Here is an 11,189-nt window from a genome sequence, read left to right as displayed (position 1 = left end):
TATATAATACTTGACTAATGACCAATTCAAAGATAAAAAATCCATGACTATCTTGTTCCACTTTAATTACGATATTTACATTAGCGATAAAGATCATATTAATTCTTGACTTATTCAGGCGTTTAACTAATTTTTGTATTTTAAATCCTTTTAATGAAAATTTTCAATAATAAATATATATTACTTAGAAATTTTGATATTTTCATGAGAAAAAAAGATTATAGTACGAAGCGTGTAGAGAATAATGATAAGGGAACCTAAGATAAATTTATTGTAATACTGACATTGTTGTAAAGAATTATAATATCATCAAATTGAAGACGGTTTTTTTTTTTAAAAAAAAAGAAGATATTTATCCAATATCTAATAATTTGATGATTGTGGGACAAAAAAAAGTATTTAAAAATGGCACATGGCAAGGTATTATAATACAAATAAATATTTAAAGATTGGGTTTTGATTATTTATATTCAACATCAAATAATTTAATGATTGAGGGAATAGGAGTTGAGATCAATGTAGTTACCAAAATAATTTTTTTTTTAAAATGACGTATGGCAAGGAATTATTAAATATTGGTTTATAATTTTTTTTATTCTATTAAAAAATATCATTAAAAATTAAATATTGGATTATGATTATTTTTATTCTATTAAAAACCACGTTTGATACATTATAAAGCGTTCCGCATTTTGATTATTTTTGTTGGAACATCAAATAATTTGATGAAGAAGGAATAAGAGTTGAGATCAATGTCCATATGACAAGTAACTATATTACCATTAAATTAGATATTGAGTCACGATTATTCTATACTATAAAAAAAATCAATTTGATGCATAAAATATTTCGTGTTCTAATTATTTTTATCCTAACATCTAATAGTTTGATGAGGGATGGAATAGGAGTTGAGATCAATGTAGTTACCAAAATAATAATTTCTTAAAAATGATGATGACATATGACAAGGAATTATTAAATATCATAAAATTAAAAGACAGTCTAACACATAAAACATATCGTATTCTGATTTTTTTTATTCAAACCTCAAATAATTTGATGAAGAAAGGAATAGGAGTTGAGATCAATGTCCATATGACAAGGGACTATATATATTACCATTAAACTAAATATTGAGTTATGATTATTTTCATACTATAAAAACAATTAAAAAAAATAATCAATCTAATACATAAAGTATTTCGCATTCTGATTGTTTTTATCCCAACATCTAATAGTTTGATGAGGGATGGAATAGGAGTTGCGATCAACTTCCTTAACCCATAAAAAGGGGGACATATAATATAGGATTATAATATCATTAAATTAGAGATTTGGTTATGATAACAACATCTAATAATTTGATTATGAAGGTTAAAGGAGTTGAGACCAACATCCTTCACCAAACAAAAAAAGAGAGGCTTTAATTAAGTAACAATAATTGATCATTATATTAATGAATAATTATTTTAATTATTAATTAAGATACTGTTGATGCAGGAGCAAGTTTGTTGGTAGGGAGAGAGGGGATCATGACCTGTCTCAATTATAACCAAAGTTTAATATACATAATTTAATTTGTTTATTACTTATCACATAAATAACATAGAAAAATAAAATAAAAGATAATTAGAATAAATTGACATCTACTATTCTATCTTTTGATGATGAATTTTTGAATGATAATTGTTTTACAAAGTCACTAGTATTATGGTGGAATCGTTGAAGTTTCTTCATGTTGATTAAAGGACTCGTAGTTGAATTTTTAAGAATGAAAAAAATCCTTCGAAAATATCGCTCTCACACATCCACTCGTGTAATTCGAATTAATGTCAAATGTAGAACACAATTTTTAGACTTTCCCAAGCCAATAAAAGGTCAATGGAGTACTTTCTTCAATTTCACAAAAAATAAAAAATAAAAAATAGTAATTGTGGTTGACCTATTCTAATTCTTCAAAGATGACAGAGAATCTCCATCCTCTTTCGTTGGCAATAAATAAACAAAATTCTCTAACTCTGGTATTTAAGTGAAAAATGATCGAAAAACGTATCCATTAATTATGAAGTTTTGAATCGTGTCACACTTCTAAATTTATATATAAGTAAACAGGGATAGAAATACGTGCTTATAAACCTATTATTTATGAAGTTCGGAATGATGCATCACTCTCTAAATTTATATTTAAGTGAAGAAAGGTAAAAAATTATTCATTATCTATGAAGTTTTCAACCGTACCTCACTTAGAGAGTTTATTTTAAGTTAAAATGGGTAAAAGGATGTGTCCATTATTTATGAAATTTTGAACATGCATCTCTCTAAATGTATATTTAAATGAAAAAATGTAGAGGATTAAAATCCATTAATTATGGACTGTCCAAAAAATTCTCTATTATCAATAAAACAAATATACTCATTTTGTTCATTTTAATTTCTCACGTTACACTTTTCGAAAGTCAATTTAATTAATTTTTAAAGTTAAATTAAATTACATTAATTTAATATTTTAAACAAAAAATTTAGATATTCAAAAACTATCCAAAAAGTACTATAAATTGTATTTTTTTTTTGCATATCAATATGATGAAAAAATACATCGTAAAATATTAGTCAAATTTCTTATAGTTTGACTCTAAAAAAAGGAAAACTATAACAATTAAAAATAAACGGAAGGAATAGTAAACAAAATTCACTAAAATTCCATTTTCCAAGAATGTAAAATTGTACTAGTATAACTAAAGATTTAATACTTTTTTAACTAGCAGTAAAAAAAGTCCAACAGAATGTATCTCCTTTACAAAACATTTCCTCAATCAAGAAGCAAACTCACTTTTTTCATTTTTGGTTTATTTGTCATCTCAATTACTCCATAGATAACTCTTAAGCAAAAGTGGAAAATAAAGGAAGTCCTAACTAGACACTAATGAAAAAAAATTATGAAGACAATAAAATTGAAAGCTCATGAACATTCAAAAAGGACCATATTTTATATTGTTATAAAGGTATTTACATAGGAACAAAGAATAAGTAAGAAACAACAAAAACCTCTATAGAAGTGAAAAATGAACAAAATCATCCATAAAGGGTTCCTTCATCCTTAATTTCGAATACGAGCTCTGAGTATGAAATCTCTTTTTGGTAAGAGCATGAATTAAGATTAGTTGAATCCTAATACGAGTATCGAACATCGAATGGAAAAAAATAAAATAGAACAAAACTATCCAACGAGGGTCGCAGTTGAGTGGTGGTAACTATTCCTTGACCAAAAGTTTTAAATACGAGTTCCAAGTATGAAATCGAGACTTTCATGCGCGAAGTCATATTTCATCGAATTCCAATACAAATACCAAACACCGGATGAAATAAAAAGAGAACCTAGATTTTCCCAATATTACCTTAAAACATTTCAGACATGCCAAACACTCCAAATACTTTCACCAAGAAAACTCACAAATCTTCTAACAGACCCTAATTCCTCTTCTCTATCACCATCATAACTTGTTGAATTTTCCTCTAAACAAATTTCAGAATTTTTCTCAATCCCACAAGAACTTCTATTCTTATTCCTCCTCTGTTTCTTGTTTTTCCCCTTTTTTTTCTCCAACACCATATTTTCAAAAGCATCTATAATCTCATGAATAAGTTGATGATTTGGAGATGAATCCCATTTCACCCAATAACTCATATAACAATTAAAACAATAGCAACTTTTGTTGTTATTGTTGTGAGTAGTACAATTTCCAAGATTATTGGAGAAATTGCTAGAAGAACAAGAAATTAAATATGACAAGATTTGTTTGTCTTCTTGAGATAAAGATGTTGTTAGTGTCAAGATTGTTGTTGGTAATAAAGAAAGTTGTTGGTCTGGTTGAGTAATTGGATGACCTGTGGATTTTCTATAAGGATTGTTCTTCATAGTCATATTTTCAAAGAAATGAAAATACTAAGGGGGGAAAAGAAGAAAATTAGAAAGAATTTATGGGGTTTTTTTGTGGTTGAAGAGGTGATGAGGTCTAGTTTTATATGATGAGAGAAAAGAGAGAGGTGGTGTATGGAAGTTGATGACAACATTTTGGGTTTTTTTTAAATAGTATATGAATGATGATAGGGTTTGAGGAGTGTTTACCTATGGACAAGAATTGACTTGTCATTCTCCCTCCGTTACAATTTATTTGTTTGATTTTAACTTGACATAAAATTTAAAAAATAAAAAAGACTTTTAAATCTTATGTTCTTAAACTAAAGATATATACTATGTATCAAATTTATACTAGTTTTAAACATGTCAATTGCCTTGTGAAAAGTTAAAATAAAAATGTAGTCAAGAATGAAAAGAGATAACCTTCTTTAAATAAACGAAAAAAGAAAAATAAAACAAATAAATTGAAACTGAGAAAGTAATAATTATTGTTCAGTCCAAAATACTAAGTTGAAGTAATCATTCACTTTTTCATTTAAACAAAAATAAGATAAAATATATAAATAATAACAAAAATAATATGAAAGTTCTCTAATAATATTATATCCTACCCTGCACTAGTACATATATCATCATCTACAATCTATATATGATGAATCTTATATTTGCATCCTATTACATCTTTGGTTAAGTCTATAGTAATCCTAAATACTATTAATATAATTTTTTATTTTAGGTTTATCGAGTCACCTGTGATGCAATGGTCTTTGACTGAGTTTGGGGATCAGTCTTACAGATTAGTTATAGGCAGAAAGAGACTTTAGGATTTGTTGGATCTTCCGAGTGTAACGTATCGAAGCGGAAGAAGGATCAAGCTAGTTTGTCTAGCAAGCTGATAGGCGAAGGGCTCAAGGATGAAACATGCAAAGTAGATCGTGCATCTACCATGCTGACCTGTTGGTTCTAAGCAATGTCTTGCACGAAGCGAACACTTAAATCACACATCATCCATGTGTCAGGTTGCATATACAATGATGAATAATAATGGAAACTATGTTTGCTGAACTATGACATAAATAACCAACTATAGAGCAATTTTGCAAGATTGAGCAAAGTTCATTGCATAAACAAGTGAACACCAAATGTATCATTCCTACAATTCAACAGCAGATACTGAACTAAAGTATTGAATCAAATAAGATACAAATCCAGCAGTATAGGGACATTTCGGAATTGTTTCAAAGAGAATTCTCCATTCAAGGTTCCAAGTACTTCAACTCATCATCGCTTACTGAACAACCAAGAAAAACCTAAGGTAGAGATCCAGCGGCAAACTTATTCACACAAAAGTGGTCATCCTGAGGTATTGATTTAAACGCTTTAAATAAATAAACTTTGGCAGATTAGCCGGCTACAACTTGCATGGAGTTGAGGTGTAGTAGTTGCTGTCGTAGATATTTATGTTTCCACATGAACAAGAAGCAACACTGAGTATATTACCTACTAATCAAGGGCCATATGGTCTAATGCTGCAGCATGATATCCCTCAATTGTTTGTTTCATATTGTCGAACTGAGAAATGACATACTCGAGTTTCTTGCAACAGATCTCGTTTGATATTCTTGGTACATAGTCACACTTCTCAAAAGGACGATATTCACATGCACTTTTGATTTCTTCTCGCAGTGTGACTTGGATGTCCTGTTGTAATTAGTAAAATATCATCCATTTAGTTCTCAAACTGATCTAGTTCCAATCAGATCTCAAGTTACAGACGGTATTTCCAGACAAAAGATAATATTAAACTGGCCATGACAACAGCAGACTAGCTAGCTCGCAACGTAAAAGTTCACAAACCAAACCAAACCAAACCAAAATTGTCCATTTTTACCTTGTATACATGGAACAAAATTTCAAATTTAATACAAACACCAAATAAATACACATAAAAGGAGGACCAAAAACAGTATGTAAGCATGAGAATAGTCATCGAATCATACATTCAAAGGCCAGGACTGACAACAAGAAAGTTTAACGGCTTCTTATTACACATTTACATGGTTTTCTATCATGTTTCTTACAAAGGTTTCAAGAATATCTAGGTGCAAAATAGTAAAGTATGTCATTACCTTGATTAGTTGCATGAACTCACTGCAATGGTTGTTAATAAGCTCCTTCCTGGGGCCGCTCGGATTTGCCATTTCATCCATTACACCTCCTGCTAGCTCCAGAACTCTGACTATCCTCTGCAAGCATCAGAGGAAGATACAGCAACAGACGGTATGTGTCAGTAATGTTTCAGTTACATTTTTTCTATAAAGAAAAGTGATTACTGATTCCCCATTGAAAGTTAAGATCATGATTTCCTCATCAAATTACAATTAGTTGTCTTTGCATTTGACGTGCTACATCACCCCCGCGTTTTAATCTGAAAAAACCAAAGACTAGGAAACAACAGAGATGCTGTTTCCTTTAGACCAGAGAAAACTCGTGTCAGGAGATATTCAGGGCATATGACAGCACGATCTCGAATACGATTTGATTTCTAACTGTTGAAGATCAGCCTGGAGTTCGTGGAAGATACTCAATGAGCCAGACGGGAAGAAAGAAACCAACAGAAGCAGAAATTTGAATAGCCATTTCAGATCCTATTCTTGGTCCACAGCGTCTTTCATTTATTCATCATTGTCGTCATCCTCAACACTATTCCCATCTTCATTCTCTGACTTCGAGTTATATTTTTTTGGCTGATTTGAGGAGTCTTGAGCTTGCTGCAATGGCCCTTGATTATCATTAGATTTTTGGGAATCAAGAGAACTGCTTCGTTTGAATCCTACAGCATCGTCATCCTATCCTCTCATGATTTCTTGATGGAGAAAAGTCCCACGGCACCTATATGGCTGGGCCTGGTAGTTTAGATAATTTCTAGGGGAGTGGTAACTAGTCAGAGGGTCGTATGGCTTATAGGATGAATAAAAAATAGAGTTGTTATATTGATCATGATCAGATTCAGATGCAAAATTGAAGGAAGAAATAGTTAATCTTCAAGAACAATGAGAAGTTGAATTTACTTGACGGTTTTAGACCCAAGATTTAAGGCTTTGTGAGGGTGGCTTTCACAAGAGCTAAATATCTCATTCCTTTCAGCCAGAACTTACTTTCTTGGAAGCTGCAGATATAGGTGGGTGACATGAAATTCTTAGTCATGGTTATCTGGCCAAGCGGCTCTTGTCCTCATTCATTTCTCTTGTCCCAGAAATCGAAGGATCCGGAACTCCAGAAGGCTTAGGAGAGCTCAATGGTGGAGTCCCTTTCCGAGGCATAACACCATCCATATATCTTCAAGCTTGTCTATGTGTTTCACCCAATCAACGAAATATGGATTTCACCTAAATTCAAAAAGTACGCTCCTCTTTCTCTTTCTTTCTTGAAACATTTTGGTATACAGGATAGGAGAGCAAGTAACAAGGACTCAAGTAAGGAAGGAATAATATTGTAGTATCAATTCTGAAATCAGAACTTTAAGTATTTTGATGACAAAGAATACCAGCTACTGAATCAATCCATCTTAAGTCAATAATCCTGTAGAAACATTTACCTTCTCAACATTTTGCAGCCGCTGCAATGAAGTATTCTGGCTTTGCGAATCCATGGTATTCTGAGGGAAGCTGTCGGGACAGGAGAAAAAGATTACTGAATCGTAATGCCATAGAGCGAGCTAGATGTGGAGAAATAAACAGAATCTATAAAACCTAATTCAGTGCAGTTTTTGGAGATTTTGGTTCTGAGGTCTCTGCAGTCAAATAATTAAGGAACAATCAGAAACCTAAATCTTCTGTAATCAATCGGAAAATAGAAGAGAAACCTACCTCTTATAAGTATTATGTCCATTAAACTTACCACCCTGTACTCTTTCAAGGTACGGGTTTGGCCGAAATCAACAACTTTCGTCCGAACTCTATATTTGTCTTAAGAAATCTATTTAATATGTATAAATTATTAATTTACAAGAGATTATTTTATCCTACATTTAGTTGGCAGGATGCAGCATAACAATCTTATGGGATATGTACTAAAATGTTGAGATTAGCTATCCCATATAGAAGTTGGGTTAGCTAATCCCATGAGAAATCCTTGTCTATTCCATCCCCCATACCCTGAACCCATAAACTTCAAATCTTACCTCCGCCTTTACCCCCAAGACCTGCTAATTATCAAACAAGCAATCCTAACATTTCAGTGTCTTCCTCTTGCATTTCTGCAAAGGGGCTATTTCCTTCAACACTCAAACTCATTGTCGGACTTGATTAATCTCCCTTTACTATTCAAACTGAATCATTTCGTTTTTTGCAATTTTCTAATTGTTCAAAAGACTTATAAATTTGAATTAATCAAATTCAAATTTTCTTGTTTTATCTCGGGGTAGCCATTCACTCAACTCCGAATGAGCTTTTTCGAATCGTTCAATTGCCCTGAACCCGAGATCTGCAGGTTATTAAACAAGCAACCAGCAAGACCTCACAAATTATGTTGCTTCTCTGTTCCAAATTTGTCCTACAATCTCAAAACCTCACTAATCATATTCCACTTACTTCATTAACTCTTTGTCATCTTCTCTTTTTTCCATTTTTTGGAGGAATTCATCACTCATAACTTCGACTGCTGCGGCTCAACCCTAAAGCCAGCCACTAAAGCAAGCAGTGGATTTAGGACCAAAAAAATAAGGTCCTCAAATTACAAATCCCTGAAGCTCCGAAAGAACCAAAATGCCCCCAAATTCAGCTCAAACGCACAACGACACATCACATCATGCATGAGAGAAACGAAGCTCAAATACAAACACATGTAAGACGTACAGGCACGAAATATTTTTTTTATTATTAAAAAAAGGAGCCAGCGAGAGGTCTGTTATCGGCATCTACAAGTGAGAAGTCAATCATACCTTACCTTCAACGGCGGCAAGTATGAGTGGCAGAAGAGCGGCAGTTGCCGGTCGGTCGGAGATAGTCTCAGCTCTGAGTTGTTGCCTGTAATTTTTATTTTTTTTTATCATAAAAGCATGTAACTAGTTTTCTTTATATATTGGATAAAATATTGCTTAAATTAACTCATAATTATTTTTATTTTTAAAAAAAAAACATTTTTTTATCTTGTTTTATATGTTATAAAAAAATTTTAAAATATTTGGTGATTAAATGAATATATTAATAAAAACTAAAAATGATCATAAGCAAATCTATTACTATTGTTCACTCTTTTTAGTAGGGGTGTGCAAAAACCGAACCGACCGATAAATCGAACCGAAAAAAGTGTTATTGGTTTATTATTATTGGGTTATTGGGATAACGGTTATTTAATGGTTTTACAAAAAAAAATTATTGGGTTATCGGTTCGTTATTGGTTTTTAATATTGGGTTATTGGGTTAACCGATAACCCATTAAGAATATAATAATTTACTATTTTAATTTTTAGTTATACATATATATAATATATTAAAAAAATATTAATATAATTAGTAGTATATTAGACTAAATATATAAAACCCTACGCAATAATTAACACTACTTAACAATTAACTCTCCTCTCTACTTTTAGTTATTTAACCTTTAGGTTTTACTTTTTAGTATTACTTATTTACTTTAGTTAGTTTATAATTGACTAATATTAGCTTTTGCACGATTGTAAATATCTGCAATTTGATTAACGTTAGGAATTCAAATTGTGTGTGTGTTTTTTTTAAAATAACGTAAGAACTTCATTTAGTTACCATAAGCATGGCCTCATTTGCTACTGTTTTGACTTTTGTCTATGATTTGGTTTTATTTGATTCTCTTTATTGCATAAAGGGGACCTCGTTTTATATATATTATGGTGATCGAAAATTAACCAAGTCTTTGTTGTGATGACCAAAATACAACAAGTTGGTCCTTGTTGTCCCGTTTGGAATGATTATTTCGATGTATGCGTATCGCGTCAAATTATTGGATAAGTCATATATTTGTTTTGAAAGCATTTTCTTATTGGTTAAACCGAAAACCGATAACAAATATCTTATTGGTTTGGTTATCGGTTTAGCATATTTAAAAAACCGATAAACCGAACCGATAATACTTATAACCGAACCGAACCGACCGAGACACACCCCTACTTTTTAGTTAAAATAAAAAAATATACTATTGTTCACTCTATTTTGACTAAAGTAATTTGAATGGATTAATGACTTGCCAGTTTATTGTTTAATCTGTTTAAACTTGTCCAAAGTTAATTTAATTTGCTCATTTAATACTCTTTTTAATAAAACATTCCTATTAAAAGACGACCGGCTACCCAAAACTCGAATCTAGATCTTTGATAAGAATAGTTAAAACAATATTTTATTTTTAGAATTTAAACACCAAATAAGGTTAAAAATAAGGATCCCAATATGCATTTGGTGGTACATATTAAATATTTTATGCTACAAAGTACTTAGAAATTAAGTGAATATGAGATATTAAAACAACAACATACTCAATGAAAATCCCACTGAGTGAGATTTTACGGTATGCACTAACAAGTCTCAACCTACGCACAACAAGACAACACTTCACCCTTACTAACCTTCTACACTAATATGTGACATTCACTCCTATTTATCTAGAGACATGTCCTCGTTAATATGAAGTTGTGTCATGTTCTGTCTAATCTCCTCTCCCAAATACATTTTCGACCTACCCCTACCCCTCTAGGTACCCCTACAATCAGCCTCTCACATTTTGTCACTAGGGCGTCAACACACCTCCTTTGCACATGCCCAAACCATCTCAGACTCCTTTCCCTTATCTTGTACACCACAAAAGCCACTTCCACCTTCTCTCGGGTAACTTCATTCCTAATCTTGTTGCTCCTAATATGTCCACACATCCATCTCAACATCCTCATGTCCACAACATGCATCTTCTAAATGTGTAACTTCTTGACTGGCCAACACTCCACCCACAAAACAAGTTTAGGTGATTTCTTCTTATAACACGACTCCAGAGACAAACCTCTTCTTCACCTGTGCCGCTCCAATGTGATGTATGACATCATCATCGATTTCCCCACAACCTTGGAGCACAACCCAAGATACTTAAAGACTTCCTCTCTTGGAAATAGTCTGTGGCAAGCCTCACTTCCGCGTAATTTTATGCAAAAAAAAACACAACTTTGAATTGCAATGGCTGGTCCATGTATATATAATTAACTTTCAAGAATAGATTTCATTTTTTAAAGATTTTCCCAAACGCT

At 31.8% G+C, this 11,189-nt stretch overlaps 2 protein-coding genes across 4 annotated transcripts; both read right to left on the bottom strand.

Annotated features, from left to right (window-relative positions):
* Window positions 1–3,296: 3,296 nt before the first annotated feature.
* Window positions 3,297–3,991, bottom strand: LOC125818738 (uncharacterized). Its single transcript, XM_049498249.1, has one exon. The coding sequence runs from the start codon at window positions 3,920–3,922 to the stop codon at window positions 3,407–3,409; it is 516 nt and encodes a 171-aa protein (XP_049354206.1). The 5' UTR covers window positions 3,923–3,991; the 3' UTR covers window positions 3,297–3,406.
* A 1,243-nt stretch (window positions 3,992–5,234) lies between these two features.
* LOC125818715 (mediator of RNA polymerase II transcription subunit 11) lies at window positions 5,235–8,958 on the bottom strand. 3 transcript variants are annotated; one of them, XM_049498229.1, is made up of 4 exons: window positions 8,862–8,958; window positions 7,518–7,587; window positions 6,049–6,165; window positions 5,235–5,620 (listed from the first exon to the last, which is right to left on the bottom strand). In XM_049498229.1, exons 2-4 carry the CDS (start codon window positions 7,569–7,571, stop codon window positions 5,423–5,425), a joined length of 369 nt encoding a protein of 122 aa, XP_049354186.1. In that variant the 5' UTR covers window positions 7,572–7,587; window positions 8,862–8,958; the 3' UTR covers window positions 5,235–5,422. The 3 variants fall into 3 exon arrangements, with proteins under 3 accessions (XP_049354186.1, XP_049354185.1, XP_049354184.1); XM_049498228.1 differs by lacking the exon at window positions 8,862–8,958 and adding an exon at window positions 7,672–7,703; XM_049498227.1 differs by having other exon boundaries at window positions 5,329–5,620; window positions 8,867–8,947.
* Window positions 8,959–11,189: the final 2,231 nt, after the last annotated feature.

This window comes from Solanum verrucosum, unplaced genomic scaffold (assembly GCF_900185275.1).
Source record: "Solanum verrucosum unplaced genomic scaffold, falcon-dt-bn FXZP01000252.1, whole genome shotgun sequence".
Classification (NCBI taxonomy): Eukaryota; Viridiplantae; Streptophyta; class Magnoliopsida; order Solanales; family Solanaceae; genus Solanum; species Solanum verrucosum.
This window is presented reverse-complemented; position numbering and strand designations above follow the sequence as displayed.

Excerpts from the sequence above, each read along its gene's own strand:
- LOC125818738 (XM_049498249.1), bottom strand. The coding sequence starts at position 3,922 with ATGACTATGAAGAACAATCCTTATAGAAAATCCACAGGTCATCCAATT.
- LOC125818715 (XM_049498229.1), bottom strand. The coding sequence starts at position 7,571 with ATGGATTCGCAAAGCCAGAATACTTCATTGCAGCGGCTGCAAAATGTT. Across the intron at positions 6,166-7,517 it reads GGCTGCAAAATGTTGAGAAG|AGGATAGTCAGAGTTCTGGA; the intron begins GTAAATGTTTCT and ends TGATGCTTGCAG. Across the intron at positions 5,621-6,048 it reads AGTTCATGCAACTAATCAAG|GACATCCAAGTCACACTGCG; the intron begins GTAATGACATAC and ends TAATTACAACAG.